Consider the following 18,816-nt stretch of genomic DNA (forward strand, 5'->3'; position numbering starts at 1 on the left):
GACACACCAAGGGTAGGAGAACAGCTTCTATGCAGACATCCTTAATTCAACGAGTATGTTTCAGGTGAACTGGCTGTGGTCACACACTTGTCATCAACATTGCCTGGAAGAGACAGAATCCAAGCGACCAGCACTTACAGTTTATCATGCAGCACTTCTCAGTATATCCAGATTTTAATCAGAAACATTCCATTTTTCTATGTTAGTAATTCAAATGATTTTTTAGAATACAGAGGGGAAAAAAACAGATCTGTGAAGGAAAGGTGAACCTTCTGTAGTTAGAGAACTACTAGAAATAAGCTTTTCTGTAGCATTTGCAGGCAATATGGGAAATAAGAAATGCTGGAGGGATTTGAATAATTACACCATTTCCCATTTATAACCCCTTATAATTTACAGGGTACCTTCCAGAAAGTGACGTAATTTGATCTTCACAATAATCCTGTGCTGTCACCTAGTGTCACTCGGGCTGTCATTTCTGTCTCACAGAGGAAGTATTAGACCAAGGGTAAAAACCTTGCCCAAGGTTCTTTGGTCATTGGCAGGCTCTGTTGCTTGTTCCTTTACAAGAGTAAAGGAAGAGTATTCAGTTATCTTGTGGCTAGTACCTCAGACACATTGTCTCAATCCTTCCAACATGGTGGAATGAGCTCATTTGAAAGATTAGAAACAGAAACTGTCAACATAAGTAGCATTTATCAAGGCTCAGTGTTAGTGGCACATTTTAGTATGGGTGAAAGGCTTTCAATGGACCATCTCGTTTTATCCTCAAAACAGGTGCTCTAGATAGAAATGAAGCATTCAGGAGAAGAAGGGGAAAAATGAAGGGGGGGGAAATCAGAGGGGGAGATGAACCATGAGGGACTGTGGACTCTGGGAAACAAACTGAAGGTTTCAGAGGGAAGGGGTGGGAGGGATGGCTTAGCCGGTGATGGGTATTAAGGAGGGCAAGTATTGCAATGAGCGCTGGATGTTATATACAAACGATGAAGCATGGAACACTACATCAAAAACGAAGTACTGTATGGTGATTAATATAAAATAAATAAAAATGCTGAATATTAAAAACAAAAAAGAAATGAGGTATTCTTAGAATCCCAGTTTTACAGAAGAGGACAAAGAGGGTTTTTTTGTTTGTTTGTTTGTTTAATGGTTAGATGCCTAGGATCCCAGAGCCAGTTAGGATTTGAAGCCCAAACTGTCTCTTTACCACTTTGGTGTGCTGGGTACTGTTCATGCCTATATGTTAGGTTAACCGGAATGAGATTGCTGATACACAGCAGTTTGTCTTCTACAATAGCCATTGAGTATGGTTCAGCCTAATAATATGTACTTTTTTTGTCTCCAGTCTATCTTAAACTAATTTTCAGAAATGGTAAACAACTATGAATAAGTGGATTGTTTGGGGTAGTTTATAGTTGCATTGAGAAATCTGCTAATCATTTAACTTAAGAAAGATTCCGAACTTGAAAACTGAGGAAAATCCATACATACTTGTCAAATTTAAGTAGAACTTTTCTTTTCCAAACATTTATTTTTGTTATAAACTGAGGATATCTAGGTTTTAATTGATTTTCAAGTGACAGCAGTTTCCTGAATATTGCTTTGGTTTAATGGCACTGAAATTGAATGATAATGCTTCTATAATTATAAAATTATGAATAAAGGGACCCATCCTTTGGTCCCATATTTCAGTGGAGGAGTCTTACGTAGACATTGGTCTTTGTTTAACTTCCAACTCAAAAATACACATGAGATTCTTTGGTGGATTTGTGATCAGAAGGAGTTAGAATTAAATTCATTAGAGTTTGTCTCTGTTTTTTTTTCCCCTGTGAAGATGATTTTTTAAATAGTTAGCTGTTTTACTTACCTAAACCTCATTAATGGTCTTCAGTTCATGAACAAGTCAACGCTGTGGCCTCCTTTCAACTTCAACAAAGACATGGGATGTCCTAGATGAAACCTCGGTAGAAATGCAAGAAGAGTCTTGGATCGTACGTGTGCTAATTCTTCCTTGCAACACATGTTAACCTCTAAACACATACATGGGATGCCTTTCTTCAAGTTGGTAATAATCAGCACCTGCGCCTTTTAAGTTAGAAACCTGACAAGTTTTTTGAAAAAATTGATACCATCATCTTCTGTGAAAGAACTATGATGATTGAGTTGAGTACAAGCTTCCAAAATGTGTTTTGTAGGTTTTGTTTGGGTGTCCTTCAAATCAAACATGGTACCCATTAGTCTACAGCAGGTTTTAACTTGTGTCGTCAGTTTCCCTGCTGACACACACTATCATGCCACTGTCAAAGAAAAGTGGGTGTGTATATTCATAAGTGTGGTGGTTCAAAAAGTATTTTAAAGAAATAATATTAATAAAAAAATTTTAATTATAAAACAATAATGTGTCTCATGCAGAGCAACATGTTACTGTCTCCTTTTGCTTTTGTGCTTGTGTAATACAGGGTGTATTTTGTGTAATTATGTACTGAAGTTAGACAGTGGGGTGAGTCCTTGGGAAAAAACAGTGTGTACAGGATTTGTTATTATGTATAAATTCTACTTCACTAAGCAAAGAATTACAAACGTTACTTAGGATTTACTGAAGGACTCTGTAATTTATCTTTCTGGCCTTCCTTTAGAAGATGTGTGATGGTGAATAGATTAGTGGCATTCTAGTGCTGATGTTTTTTATCATGTAGTCACTGCATATTATTGTTTATAAGCTATATTTTTCAAACTTCGGCTGTTCATGAATCACCTTTATGGTTTTGTCCATATCTGAACATGTTATCTATTATTTATGTGAAATATATTCTTTAAAATAACTTATTTTTAACTTAAGTTTTCAAAAGGAAACTTTATTCACTGCTGTTACTATTATTTATTCAGTTAATTACTTTTTATTATACCTTTTAAAATTTTAAAAAGTCGCTTTAAAAATGTATTGCTTTTTCACTTAATTTTAAAAGTAAACCTTATGTTACTACCATAACTTAGTAGCTAGATTTTTTAATCTATATTTTTTAAAAATACACACACTTATTAAAATAAAATAATAAAATATAAAAATCCCTCCAGGTACTGCTCAGAATCACTTAGCGTACTGAGTCAAATGTTGGGAAAAGTGGCTAAAAGTAAAATGGACATTTCTTAAAAGAGTGGTCACCGTGCCACCATTGACACAGTTTTCTGTTAAAACTTGGCAAGGGTTTGCTCCCACCCCACATGGCCCTGAGAGTCAAGCCTGCCATTCAGTTAAAGAGGCGCCACGTGGTGTTCACCATCCTCCTTTTTTAATAGTGCCCTGGTTCCCTCTTATGGAGTCCACTTATTAAGGAAAGGTGACCTTGACTTTGTAGGCATGTAAGGGTGCTGGCAGTAATGAATTTTTTATTTTCTCTGAAGCTAACTCTAAATTGGATTCAGCATTATATAAAAAGGTGACCAATTGAATTTCAAATGTAATGAGGATGAAGTTTTGCTATTCAGTACAGCCGGCTTTGTTTTAGCCCTAGTAGTAGGTTCTTCGCAACTAAACAATGCAGCTTTCCTCCTGACTTCTGAAATCACCATGTCTAGCTGGGTAGGAACAACATCTCTTGTAACCTATTCCAGAAATGAAATACAGTGTGTTCTGGTTTTCTAGTTAAAAAAAAATTTTTTTTAATGTGCTGAGAGATTCGGATGTGAAATCTTGGGGAAAAAAAAAGGTATTTTTTCTAAAACATGCAAATTTGTCTCTCCATCACCTAGGAAACTATTATGGGACACCCAAACCTCCTAGCCAGCCAGTCAGTGGGAAAGTGATCACGACGGATGCCTTGCAAAGCCTTCAATCTGGCTCCAAGCAGTCGACCCCAAAGCGAACCAAGTCCTACAATGATATGCAAAATGCTGGCATAGTCCATGCGGAGAATGAGGAGGAGGATGATGTTCCTGAAATGAACAGCAGCTTTACAGGTAAAGACCAGACCACCTTACCCCTTGATGGCCTCGGGGGAAGGGGTGGTGCGAGGCTTTTGCAGAGAGTGAAGAGAAGGTGTCTATTCTCAAGAACTATTCGGAAGGGTTGACACAATTCAAACTGACCACTCAAGACTTGGGGAAGAGGTGGTCTTTTCCCTAATCTATTTTTCATGCTTCTTTGCAGGACTATTTTAACTTCGCCAACATATCTTAAAGGGGCTAGAGGGAAATGTCTGTACAAGGGAATCAAGAATAATCAGCATTGTTTCCTTCTCTTCAAAATATGTATTATTTGTATTTTGTTCATTTATTTCTTGGCCTTGACGCTGCTCCATAATTATGCCTGATGGCTTATAAAGAGAAATATGAGAATTTGTTTAACAGTTTAATTTCCATTGATGCTGTATGGAAGGCTAGCAGCATCCTTTTATCTCCTACCTTTGTGAGTAGAGATTATAATGGAACTGTATACTGTGTTCAGTTAACTTGTGCAGTTTTTCCATTTGCCTCCAAATGGAGAAAGATGGAAAAATAATAAATACTTGATTATATCTTACATATGTATTCTATATTATATATCATACATTACTCATTGCATTATACACTTATTTTTTTTTAAAGATTTTATTTATTTATTTGACAGAGAGAGAGACAGCGAGAGAGGGAATACAGGCATGGGGAGTGGGAGAGGGCGAAGCTTAGGTATACTGTATCTTATGAGGGGATCTTCAAGGACAGTGCCTCTGGGTGAGACTATTGCAGGCTGGGTCTTGCACAATTCTTAGGGGCACCTTTCACAGAGGTTATGATGTATATTTCTTGAGTTAGTGTAGTGACCCAGAGCTGTTCAAAAATATTTTTCACTTTATAGTAACTCAAGATGTAGCAACTGTATAAGACATGAGTCACTCCAGTTTATAATATGGTGACTTTGAAGAAGGCTTGTTTCTCCTATTTTACCTCTGCTTAAGTAATTTCTTCAATATTTTAGAGTATCGCTATGGAGTAGTTATGTATTTGCAGCAAATGAGATCTAACCCTCTCTTCGTGACCTTTCCTGACATCACCACACTTCAGTCATTACTTGATTAGACTCAGTTCCAATAAAGGGGAAATTAGTTAAGCTCTGTATTGAGTTAGCAAATCTAATAGAATATTTAGAAAAATGCTTGTATTAGTTGAATGCTTTCTAGAGCCCGTATAGGCCTCTCTGAAGTTTTCTAATTCATTAAACCCAGAAGCCTAAAATTCTTCAAGATGACAATTAAAATAATTTTTGATGGTTTTATTGTCATAACAGTAACCCACCCCTTCTGCAAGAAGCATTGGATAAAGAAGAGGAGACCTAGTTTGTTATCCTAGCTTCTTGGTTCTCGATAGTTGTCTTATTATGACCATAATATCTAACTTCTCTCATGTGTAAAATGGCTAAGGTTAAATCATATCTAAGTTCCCCCTTCCAGCTCCAAGAACTTGATTCCACGAAACTTTCCATTTTCCAATTAGAATGGTTAGGCCAGGGGCTGACCTGTAGTTGTAATAGCTAGGAGAAATTTACCATCTTTTATATATGCATTTATTGAAAGCAGCTCATTTCATTTACTTAGAAATACTTGATTCATGTATAGTAGTCCTCACTGATATGAAAGCAAATTATGAAAAAAAAGTTAATATTTTAAAAAGTAGCTAACATTATAATGTCTTGATCTTTCAACAAATAAGGATAACGAATCATAATATAACCCAAAACATGGTTGTGGGCAACGAAGTAAGACCTTCAGAGTGATGTGCACTGAATAGTTCTGCCATGAGGACTGGATGGCCCCCAAGAAATCTGTGTGCCCTTATTTTTCCTCTATTTATTAGGTAGATTTCTTGGTATAAAGCAAGAATAAAGTAGGAATTGTTGACTATAGGTTTTAATGCTCTTCCTGTTTCTAGCTACTACAAATCTTTGTCTCTAAAAGCCACGCCTCAGAAATTCTGACCCCATTGAATACTCCCTTGAAATCCTGGCATCAAAGAAAAACTTTGGGGCCCAGGTTGTCATTGCTGAAATCAGTCTGATCATTTGTTCTGCACACACCCACACAAAAGCCAAGTGGCACCTAATTGTCTTCCTTAGCTTCCTGTCCTTAACACCAAGAAAGTCGATAGGATGCAGAGAGAAATGATCTTCAGATATACATGTGATGGGCATCCTCAGTATGTTGAGTAAGTGCCTCCTCATTTACCAAACTACAACTATGACAGCTGACAACCTGTCGTACCCTAACTCATATAAATTCTTTCAAATAATTGACAGTACCCCGTCTATGATATGTGGATCAAACTAGCTGTGTCAAAGCATTTTGCTCTCTGAACCACTTTAAGTAGCAATCTACCAGCCACTTGGAGAATAGAGTGACAGTAACATAATGAAGTCTTGGCTCCTGGTTGGAAGAGTTATGATAAAGGAATGAGTTTCTTATACAAATAGAGAAACACGGTAGAGCTATTAAAAATATTCACTGGGATATTTTTAATTAACATGCTGTTGCTGCTATCTTAGCTGACTTCTGCTTTGGGTCTTTCGAAGGAGGTATGAAATGTCTAAATAACATGCCTGAATAATATTGGGAATGTCTGCAGGCAACAGAGCAGGAGACTTGTGGCCAGAAGCATCCTGGGGAGGTGGCCACAATTCCTTCCCATCGTCCGTGACTGAGGCAGGACCTGAGCAATGAAAAGTCATCCCAGATACTTCCCACAGAACTGACTGTTGAGCACAAAGCAACAGGCCAGTCGTCTACAAACTGTGCCTCAATTATGGACCTACAGGAGCCCTTGAGAATGAACACTTTTTATATGTGCTTCATGAAGGTAGAGTTACACTGCTGACCAAAGCACACAGTTACTTACACTAAATAAAAGCATTTGTATAAGGACCTTGTTTTAGACAAACTGGAAAATCTGTAACAAACCATCACAACTAAAAAGTAGCTGGTTCATCCATTAACCCCCTCTAGAGACATCAAATGTTATTTAATTGTGTTTCAAGGCTTTTTTTTTTTTTTTTTAAAGATTTTTTTTATTTATTTGAGACAGAGAGAATGAGAGACAGAGAGCATGAGAGGGAGGAGGGTCAGAGGGAGAAGCAGACTCCCTGCCGAGCAGGGAGCCCGATGCGGGACTCGATCCCGGGACTCCAGGATCATGACCTGAGCCGAAGGCAGTCGCCCAACCAACTGAGCCACCCAGGCGCCCTCAAGGCTTTTTTTTTCTCCTAGCAGTCCCCCTATTACTGAACACGAGGTTGCTAGTGCTTCTCTTCCATTGGTAAGCAATGATAAAACATTGCTTTGGAATGTCAAGAGATGATATTACTTTAAGAGCTAATGTTTCTCAGGGCGATGTGGCAGGCACTTTGCCAAGCTTTTTACACATATACGAGGGAGGTCTAATAGCTTGTCTAAGATCACAAAGCCAGTGAGTGTCAAAGCTGTCATTTCAACCCCAAAAGCTGACTTCAGAGCCCACATGCTCATCCAGTGTGCCATTTGTGTTTTAAATCAAGGTTATTAGCTCTGTGTGCAGACATGTACCTAAATCTAAAAGTAGAGATCATGTAATATAGGCTCCAGAAATGTATTTTTGACAACAGCGTATATTCTCAGAGTCACCTTCAAAAGCCCCCAAGTGTGCGTATGTGTATGTAAATGTTTGGGAGCTTCTTACTTACTGTAAGTGAAAAAGTTATTTATGTTCATTTATGGCTTACAAGTCATTTTCACATGTATCCTATAAACTACCTGGAAATGCTGAGAGCTAAGCAACCTAGGCATTACCTTCCCCATTTTGCAGATGAGAACACTGAGGAACAGTGCGTGTTCCCCCACTAGACAGTGGGAGAACCAGGCTTCCTTGTTCCTCAATCAGCCTGTGTTCCAATAACCCCTCCTACCTATCCTGTTTGGATCCATTGGCAACCTTTTGTAAGAGAGTGATAGCAGTGCTCCTAAATGTTTGGTAAATCAAATGAAAGATTTTCTAAAATCAGAGCATATGTCGAAGTCAAAGCCATGATTAGGACTATGAATTTGTACGTCTGTACTTTGTCCCAGCCTCTCATTGTTGGACTTTTCATTTTATTTGAGAGAATGAGGTTGTTTAAGGTTCTATTGAACTGGAAAGAAGACACAGAAAGCCAAATACATCAAATTGTTTACATTAAATATCTATAGCTTTTTTTGGTTACTCAATTAGATTGGAAGAATCCTTTGACAGTGTATACACATATCAAATCATCATGATGTACACTTTAAATATCTTACAGTTTTGTCAGTTATACCTTAGTGAAGCTAAAAAAATCTTTTGATAGAAAATATCTGTAGCTTTTTATGTCAATCATACCTCAAAGCATTTTTTGAGAAGACATGAAAAATATATAAAATAAGAAAATATTTGGATAATTTAAAATAAGGTCCAATTGCTAGAGGGATTTGCATTTTTCCTTAGGAAGTTACAGTTACTTAGATATTTTGCCATTGCGCTAATATTCCCTTCCCATAGTTGAGGTTCTGGAACCCTGGCAGGGCTTTCTTCTTCTTCTTTTTTTTTTTTTTTTAACATAAATTATATATACTCCCATGTTAAGCTAAATCATTTCATATCTATGTCCCACCTATTGCCACAACCTTTTCTTGTTATATCCAGTTTCTATTAAAATGGGTTAATCGGGGTGCCTGGGTGGCTCAGTTGGTTAAGTACCTGCCTTCGGCTCAGGTCATGATCCCAGGGTCCTGGGATCAAGCCCTGCATTGGGCTCCCTGCTCAGTGGAGAGCCTGCTTCTCTCTCTCCCTCTGCTGCTCCCCCTGCTTGTGCTCTCTCTCTCTCTCGCTCTCAAATAAATAAATAAAATACTTTTAAAAAATAAAATGGGTTAATTAAAATTCTTAGGTAAAGTTATCGAATGTCATCCATTGTCCTGGTACTTCTCTAGCTCTTAAATATCGTGTTAAAAGATGATCACTGGCTCTGGTACATTTGCGTTTCCAGAAGCAGGTCCCAGTCCCGAGCACACATGATGCCCACACTGAGTGCCAGGCGCTTTGGCAAGCATTTTATGTGTCCTCAGTCCTTCAGTTCTCATGGCTTATGCGTCATTCCCATTTTACAGATGAGGAAGCAGATCCTCAGAACGGTAATCAGTCTGTTCCAAAGTTACACCGCTAGAAACAGGCAAACCTATGATTTCGTCTGTGGTCTGATGTCACATGCTTCCTTTTCCTGCCAATTTCCTGGGGGCCAGATCTGACCGGGCAACAAAGGTTAATCATAATGTTGATGAAGAAACTGATGATGATGGCAGCTAACACATACTGTTAACTGTATGCTAGACGCTGTCCTGAGTGCTTTACTCCTGCAGTCCTCCTCACAACCCCGTGGGCTTGCTGTGGTTATCCCCATTTTATAGATGAGGAAGCCAAGGCATACTGAGGTTAAGTAAGTGTGTTGCCCACGTTAATAAAGGGTGAGGCCAGGATTCAAAGTCAGGCAGTCTGGCTCCTGAGTCAGTGCTTATAATCAGTCTCTCTCTCTCTCTCTCTTTTTTTTGGTTGTGCCATATTGCTTTATTTTTTTTAAAGGAATTGTGATTGAAATATTGGGAGTTTTTGGATAAAAATAGAGATTCCTACCTTGTCTTGAAAAATCAGAGATCTGGACTCACTGAGTCCACATTTCCTCAGGATGCTAATTACCTGGCACTGCGTTCCCTGCTCCACTCAGACAGGTTGTGCTCTCTCCAGTGCTCCCTCCAGACCTATCACTTGTGCCTCGGACCTGGCACGGCAGACCCAGGAGTTTGCCCCATACTCTGGCAGGAGGACAGAACCCCTCCTAGAAGCTGAAGGTTCTAGTGATTCTTTTGAGAATTCATTATCTCTGTCCTCCAAGTATGATTCTTGTACCTGAATCTCCATCACTGGGTGCTTTCAACATGCACATTTTGGAACCTTCTCCCAAACCTATTCTCTGTAGTAGGGAGTCAGAATCAGCATGTTAGCATCTCTCCAGGTGATTGTTATGTCCACTTATAAATGTGAGAAGTGTACATTCTAACAACATCAGAAATGAATATACCTTGGCTCCTAGAGAAGTAAGGGTGACTCTTTGAAATCTTGCCAAGTTTTGAATTTATTTTTTTATTGATCAGTAATTTCAAAATGTTTCTTCCATGTTGGCCTAATTTCCTTTTTCTCCTTCAGAATTCTAGTTGCTTTCTTAATCTGCAGTCATGGACACAAATTGTAAAACCAATTCAAATTGGCTTAAGCAAGAATTTAGAGGATCAAGCAGTTGAAGAGGCCAGGAGTACATGGAATCAGTGACTCAATTAGGGCCATTTGGTGACTTTCTCTACCTTTCCTTTCTGCTTTCCTCTATGTAGGCTTAATTCTAAGGCAGGTGTTGCCAAGCTGTGTCAAGATAGCCACGAGCACCTACAGCATGAGAATCTGTCAGCTTAACAATTTCAGCATCAAGAGGATAATTCCAGCAAACACTTCTATGCCTGACATTCATTGGTTTGCTTTGGATCATGTGCCTGATCCGATCACAAAGGCAAGAGTGATAATGTGACTTAGAAACACCACCTGACCTAGGAGTAGGTTTAAGTCAGTCCCCATCTAGACCACCAGGACCTTGAATGGACGGATTTCCAAAGGGAGGTTTGAGAGGGGGTTCTAGGAAAAGATGGGAGAGATGCAAGGCAGCCTCTTCAGTGGTGGTGGATTTTTGGTGGAGGTGCCTGTTTAGTAGGCTCGACATGTCCTCCTTCCAAATGTTGAATTACCTTCATTCTCATCTGCGTCATTGGGCGCAACTCATCAGAGAAAGAGTGGAAAATAGCCTTTTATTATTCCTCAGTCTGCTTTCAGAAATCAGAAATGTCTACAGGAGAATTACTGTGGGAGATAGAAAATAACTACAACCCCTGATTATTATTTTTTAAAGCCCCATGGAGAATGATGTTTAATATTCTTGGCCTCTATAAAACTTCAGCCAGAATGTCAACAGTGCCTTTTGTGGATACTTTGATGACATCACCTCTTGATGTTTCTAGTTAATAAGAAGGCAAGGAGATTCACGTACTTAGAGTCTTCTTTTAAGACCCAAGTCAACCCACATGATCCTGTTCTGGGGTAACTGTCTTGGTTTTCACAGGAACATTCCCCTCACTTTTCCAAAAGAGGCTTGCATCTGACTCACTGGTATAGCTGTGTCTATATTCTAAAGTTTTGTATACTTTCCAGTTTGATGTGTCAGCCTTTGATCTTTGCCACTGTCTACCAAAAATGTTTTAAATAATCGATCCAAAAATGGTAATGATGCCACTGTATCTGTGTTTTCAGCATGGACTTTATTCTTGCTCTCCGATGCCCACTGAGTCATGAAACCAAATGATACCTAATAGCAAGAGTATGGCTCAGTCTGTGTTTCAGTGGCCTTATTAGTACAAGAGACTTGAGGTTTTGAGTCATGAATTTGTTTCTTCTTTGGCATTTCCAAGATTTCGAGCAATGCATTATCTGAGCATGTCTTTCTCGTCTTTCTTTCTAGGTATAATAACTGTGGTATGTCACTTAGATGTTTTCTATTGAAAGAACTTCCATCTAAATAAAATGGAATAGAGCTGATGGCCAGCAATTAGGAAAGAGTGAGGGCTTTTGAAAATATAGATGCAGACAGTAGTGAACTCCCTGGTTTGGGATATGATTGATGAGTTTCTTTTCTCTCTCTCTCTAACTCCCTGCAACTTCACAGCCGATTCTGGAGACCAAGAAGAGCACATTCTCCAAGAAGCAGCCCTACTGCCTGTGAATACTAGCATCGTCGCTGCCCCCAACACGGACGCTTCTCAGAAGTTCCCTCAATACCTACCTCTTTGTGCAGAGGATAATTTAGGTCCTCTACCTGAGAACTGGGAGATGGCCTACACCGAAAATGGAGAAGTCTATTTTATAGAGTAAAGTATACCATTCCTCCTCCCTGAACTTCCCTTCCTTTCTGTCTTCCCCCTTCCTTCCCACTCTCTAGTGGCTGCACTGGTAAATTACATCTAGAAGGACTGGTCACGGGCTCATGGTATTCTTTTATACAATTTAACCAGCTTTGTCCAGAAAAACAATTAGCATAGCATCCTAATCATTGAGTCTGAGGAGCTTGAAGAAGCATAAGGTTAATTTCCCTATAAATAGTGGGACACTACATTTTGGTGTCTATATAATGGCATAGTATATAAAGAATATATTGAGCCATTAAGAAGAGGTAAATCCTCTGCTTATTTTTTCTTAATTGGGTGGCAGGGTTTTTGTTGTTGTTGTTTTTTGTTTTTGGTTGTGTTTTCAGAGTTCTTCATACATTCTGGATACAGTTCCTGTATCATTTTTTTGGTTTGTGAACATTTTCCCCAAGCCTGAATTTTCTTTTCATTGTCTTGACTGTGTCTTCCAGAGTTCTTAATTTTGAAGAAGTCTGATTTATCAGTGTTTTTTTTTTTTTTTTTTTTTTTTGAGCTGTGCTTTTAGTGTGCTGGCTGAGAAATTTTTGCTTAAATCAAAGTTATAAAGCTGTCATTTTCTGCTATTTTTGTTTTAGAAGTTTTATAGTTTACACTTAAGTCTCTGATCCATTTTAAGTTGTTGTTGTTGTTGTTGTTTTTGTTGTGTTTTTTTAAACATGGTGCAACTACATGGATTAAAATTTGAGAATATGGAAACCACCCCCCCACACCCCCACCCTTATCTGCAGTCTCACTTTCCATGGTTTTAGTTACTCGTGGTCACTGTGTTCTGGAAACAGATGCTTCTCCTGACATATTGTCAGATCAGTAGTAGCCTAATGCTACATCACAGTGCTTATGTCAGTCACCTCGCTTCATCTCACCACATAGACATTTTATCACCTCACGCCATTACAAGAAGGGTGAGTAGATGCACTAAGGCATTTTGAGAGAGAGAAAGGACACATTCATATAATTTTTCTTATCATTTATTGTTATAATTGTTCTCTTTTAGTTATTGTTAGTCTCTTTCTGTGCCTAATTTATAAATTAGACTTCATCATAGGTATGTATGTATAGGAAAAGACATGGTATATGTAGGATTCAGTCCAGTATACAGTTTCAGGCATCCCCTGGAGGTCTTGGAACTTAGCCCCTGTGGATAAGGGGGTATTACTCTACATGGATATGAAAAGTCTTTCAAAATTATAAAACTTATATATACTTAGTGTATATATATATATATATATATATATATAATACATATATAATACATATTATTATACATATTATTATACATATAAATACATATATAATACATATTATTAAAGTTAAACATTTAATAAATAACCTTGACTAAAAATGGAAAAATATACAGTTGTAACCATTCTAAAAAATCTAAGATAATAATAATTTTTTAACGAGTAATAGTCAATTTTTAAAATGCTGCACTTTGGCTCTATTATCAATATTCTCTGTTAAGATTTACCACAGTTTTATGTACCACTAAAAAAGAAAACCGAAAAGGCCAATTAAACTATAAAATAAATAAAAGTATAAGTAAATCTGTTATACTCAAATAGATTGAAGTTGAAGGTCTGCTCTTCAGTGAACAGTAACAAGGCAAAACTGACAAAGAAAAAAAATTAGAGAAGACACAAATTACCAGCATAAGGAATTAAACAGGGAATCACCACAGACCCTAAAGACATTAAAGGTAATCAGAGAATGCTGCCAACAAATCTATACACATAAATTTGACAACTTAGATAAAATGGACCAATTTCGTGAGAAGCATGAACTACCACAACTCATCCAATATGGAATAGATAATTTAACTAACTCTATATAACTATTAAGGAAAATGAATTTGTCATTTAAAAACTCGTGAAAAAGAAATCTCCAGGCCCAGATGGTTTCACTGGAGAACTGCTCGAAGAATTACATTTCTACACAGTCTCCTTCTGAAAATAGAAGTAGAGGAACACTTAGCAATTATGTTTATGCAGCTATTGTTACCTTGTTACCAAAAAAACAAGGACAGTCTAAGAAAAAAGAAAACTACAGAGTTGGATGCCTGGGTTGCTCAGTAAGTTGAGTGTCTGACTTTTGGTTTTGGCCCAGGTCATGATCTCGGGGTCCTGGGATCGAGCCCTGCATTGGACTCCATGCTCATCTTGGAGTCTGCTGGAGGTTCCTTCCCTCTGCCTTCCCCCGCTGCCACGTACTCTCTCTCTCTCTCTAAATAAATAAGTAAATAAATAAAAAAAAATCTTTAAAAAAAAAAAAAAGAAAGAAAAGAAAAAGAATTATACACCATGACCAAGTGGGAATTATCCTGGGGATACAAGATTGGTTCAATATGTGAAAAATTCCTAAATATAATCTACCATATTAAGATACTAAAGAAAAAAATATCACATGATCGTATTCATCAATGCAGTGTTTGACACAATTCAGCACTCATTCGTGATAAACATTCTCAGAAAAATAAGAACAGAGGGGAATTTTCTTGACTTGATAATATCTACCAAAAATGTACAGCTAACATTATACTTAGTGGTAAAAGACAAAAAAAAAAAAAAAAAAATACTTTCCCTGCAAGATTAGGGACAAGTCAAGGATGTTTGCTCTCACCACTCTTTTTTTGTTTTGTTTTGTTTTTTTAAGATTTCACTTATCTATTGGCGAGAATGTGTGGGAGGGGAAGAACAGAGGGAGCGAGACAAACAGACTCCTCAGTGAGCTTGGAGCCCCACACAGGGCTCAGTCTCACAACCCTGAGATCATGACCTGAGCTGAAACCGAGAGTCGGTTGCTTAACGAACTGAGGAGCCACCTCAGTTCCCACCTTCCTTAATCAACATGATCCTGGAAGTTCTAGTCGGGATAATAAATCAGGAAAGAGAAATAAAAGACCTACATATTGAAAAAGAAGGAATAAAACTATCCCTCAGTGCAGATTACATGAATGTACACAAGAAATGTCCAAAATTACAAAATACGTACAAAAAAAGTTCTAGAATAAGTAAGTTCAGCAAGATCACAAGATATAAGCATGCATGTATATCTATATGATCATGTGGACAACAAATTTCAAAATAAAATATCATTCACATTTACTTCCAGAAAAACACCAGTTACATGTAAATCTAACAAAACATACAGGATGTTATATGCTACAAATTGTACTACGAAATATTGATGAAAGAAATCAAAGAAGGTCTAAACAAATGGAGAAATGTCCCCTATTCATGGATTGAAAGACACAATTGTATAGTAAAGATGTCAGCTCTCCCAAATTGGATATACAGGTTAAATGCAAATCCTGTCAAAATCTCAGTGAGGTTTTTTGTTAATATAGAAAAGTTTATTTTAAAATTTATATAGAAAGGCAATAGAACTAGAATAGCTGGAAAAAAATTTTTTTTTTTGGTTTTTTTTTTTTTTAAACCCACAACCCTGAGATCAAGACCTGAGCTGAGATCAAGAGTCAGACACTCAACCAACTGAGCCACCCAGGTGCCCCTAGAACAGTTTTGAAAGAGAAAAATAAAGCTAGAGTAATCAGTCTACCAGATATCAAGACTTATTATAGAGCCACAGTAACAATGGCTGGGTGGTATTGGTGAAGAAATGGGCACATACATCAATGAAATCCAGAAACAGATCCACAAATACATCCAAGTGATTTTCAACAAAGATGCCAAAGCAATTCAATGCAGGGAAGATAGCCTTTTCACGGAAGTGGTATTAGATTAAGTGTTTAGCCAGAAGTAAATAAATTAACCTCAACCTCAACCTCACACCTTATTCAAAAAATTAACTCAGAATAGATCATCACAGACTTAAGTGTAAAACACAAGGCAATTAAACTTTTTGGGAAAAAAATTGGGGGGGGGGGCTCTAGGACTAGACAAGTAGTTAGTTCTTAGAGTTGACATCAAAAACATGAACCCTGATTGACTTATTTCACTTAGTATAATACCCTCTAGTCTCTATAGTTTGGCTATTATGGACACTGCTGCTATAAACATTGGAGTGCAGGTGCCCCTTTGGATCACTACATTTGTTTTTTGTTGTTTTTTTTTTTTAAAGATTTTATTTATTTATTTGACAGAGAGAGAGACAGTGAAAGAGGGAACACAAGCAGGGGGACTGGGAGAGGGAGAAGCAGGCTCCCCGCTGAGCAAGCGGGGAGCACGATGTGGGGCTCGATCCCAGGACCCTGGGATCATGACCTGAGCCGAAGGCAGACACTTAACGACTGAGCCACCCAGGCACCCGGATCACTACATTTGTATCTTTGGGGTAGATACCCAGTAGTGCAATTGCTGGGTCATACGGTAGCTCTATTTTCAACTTTTTGAGGAACCTCCATACTGTTTTCCAGAGTGGCTGCACCAGCTTGCATTCCCACCAGCAGTGTCGGAGGGTTCCCCTTTCTCCGCATCCCCACCAACATCTGTCATTCCCTGACTTGTTAATTTTAGCCATTCTGACTGGTGTGAGGTGATATCTCATTGAGGTTTTGATTTGTATTTCCCGGATGCCGGGTGATGTTGAGCACTTTTTCATGTGTCTGTTGGCCATTTGGATGTCTTCTTTACAGAAATGTCTGTTCATATGATCTTACTGATATGAGGAATTTGAGAAACAAGACAGATAATAGGGGAAGGGGAAAAATGAAACAAGGTGAAACCAGAGAGGGAGACAAACCATAAGAGACTCTTAATCTCAGGAAACAAACTGAGGGTTGCTGGAGTGGAGAGGGGTGGGAGGGGTGGGGTGGCTGGGTGATGGACATAGGGGAGGGTATGTACTATGGTGAGTGCTGTGAATTGTGTAAGACTGATAAATCACAGACCTGTACCCCTGAAACAAATAATACATTATATGTTAATAAAAATAAAGAAGAAAACAAAACATGAACCCTAAAAGGAATCATTGAGGGGTGCCTAAGTGGCTCAGTTGTTAAGCGTCTGCCTTCGGTTTAGGTCATGATCCCAGGGTCCTAGGATCCAGCCCCGCCTTGGGCTCCTGCTCAGCAGGAAGCCTGCTTCTCCCTCCCCCCCACTCCCCCTGCTTGTGTTCCCTCTCTCCCTGTCTCTGAATCTGTCAAATAAATAAAGTCTTTAAAAAAAAAAAAAAAAGGAATCATTGATAAATACGATGTCATCAAAATGAAAAACATTTGCTTCAGAAAAGACCCTGAAAAGAGGATGAAAAAGCAAACTACAGACCGGGAGAAAGTATTTGCAAACCCCATATCTAAAAATGGATTGATATCTATAGAGTATATAAAGAGCTCTCAAAACTCAACAGTAACATTAAAAAAATTCAATTAGAAAATGAACCACAGACGTTTCACTGAAGAGGATATACAGATGGCAAATAAGCACATGAAAAAATGTTCACCCTCATTAGCCATTAGGGAAATGCAAATTAAAATCACAAAGATACCATTACATGCCTATTAGGATGGCTCAAATAAAAAAATAGTTAATAACAATAAATGATGGCAAAGATGAGGAGAAACTAGATCACTCATACATTGCTGGTGGGTATGTAAAATTGTATGACATTCTAGAAAACAGTTGGGGAGTTTCCTATAAAATTAAACATGCAACTACCATATGACCCAGCAATTGCACATTTGGCCAGAGAAGTGAACACTTAACATTCACACAAAAGCCTGGACATGAATGGTTATAGTAGCTTTATTCCAAAGAGCCAAAAACTGGAAATACCAGTTTTCCATGCCATTTCCAAATGCCATGGAATACTACTTAGCAAAGAAGGAATTAATTATCAATATATGTGACAACCTTGATGAGAATTAGCTGAATGAAAAATAGCATTCCCCAAAGAGTACATACGTATGATTTCATGGAACATTTTTGCAGTGACAAAACCATGGAAATGGAGAACATAGATTAGTGGTTGCCAGGGATTTAAAAGGGGTTTGAGGGGGCAGAGACTCGAAGAAAACCAAGTGTGGCTCTAAAAGGGTAACGAGGAAGAATCCTTGTTATGATAGAAATGTTTTCTATCTTGACTGTCTGGAGATCGATATCCCAGTTGTGACATTTTACTTTAGTTTTGTAAGATGTTACCATTGGGGGAATCTGGGTAAAGGGCATGTGGGATCACTCTATGTTCTTTCTTATAAATACATGTGAATCTATAATTATCTCAAAATACAAAAGTGTCTTTTAAAAAATCACAGATAATCTTCCCTCCCAGCAATGGCCATTTTTACCATCTTGCTGGTGTAGGAATAGCACAGACCGTGGGTTCTAGTGTTGGACTCCCTGGGTTTGTTCCCAGTGCTGCTAGGTATCAACACACAGTAATCTTGTACCAATTTTCTCACCTCTGTCCTCATTTTTCTCATCTGCAAAATGTATTAATACTTATTAATAGTTCCTTCATAGGGTTATCTTAAGGATTGGTAAATTGTAACATACGTGTAAAAGAACGGATTCTGGTAGTTGTAAGTGATGACAGTTGTTACTATATTACCTTTCATATGTTTTCTTTTCCTTTTCATACAGTTGAGATGATTTCTATATACATTTGCATTGTTTTTCACTTAAGCCTTAAGTTTTTTCAACAATTAATAAGACTTGGATCTCAAATAACTGTGGCAATGTTTTTCAGCATTTACAACCTAAACTGCAGACTTTCAAAAACAATTGAAGTTACTACCTCAGTTTCCCCCCAAAAGTTTTTTTCATTTCTTGTTTTCATTTCTGGTTTGCAGCGTGAACTGCTGGCCTTGTAGTTCGTTGCCCCTCCCGCT

General features: G+C 38.0%; 1 protein-coding gene across 5 annotated transcripts in view; it reads left to right on the forward strand.

The window, feature by feature from the left end:
• The window catches only part of MAGI1 (membrane associated guanylate kinase, WW and PDZ domain containing 1), a 616,636-nt gene that overhangs the window by 498,999 nt on the left and 98,821 nt on the right, over positions 1–18,816 (forward strand). For 3 of the 5 annotated variants that reach the window (XM_044921244.1, XM_044921248.1, XM_044921255.1), the window contains exons 4-5: positions 3,754–3,960; positions 11,774–11,975. In XM_044921244.1, coding sequence (XP_044777179.1) covers positions 3,754–3,960; positions 11,774–11,975 — 409 coding nt within the window. Of the gene's footprint in view, positions 1–3,753; positions 3,961–6,948; positions 6,952–11,773; positions 11,976–18,816 lie in introns of all 5 variants that reach the window. The other 2 variants (XM_044921251.1, XM_044921253.1) reach the window with 1 other exon arrangement.

The sequence above is a fragment of the Neomonachus schauinslandi genome, chromosome 1 (assembly GCF_002201575.2).
Source record: "Neomonachus schauinslandi chromosome 1, ASM220157v2, whole genome shotgun sequence".
In the NCBI taxonomy this organism is placed as follows: Eukaryota; Metazoa; Chordata; class Mammalia; order Carnivora; family Phocidae; genus Neomonachus; species Neomonachus schauinslandi.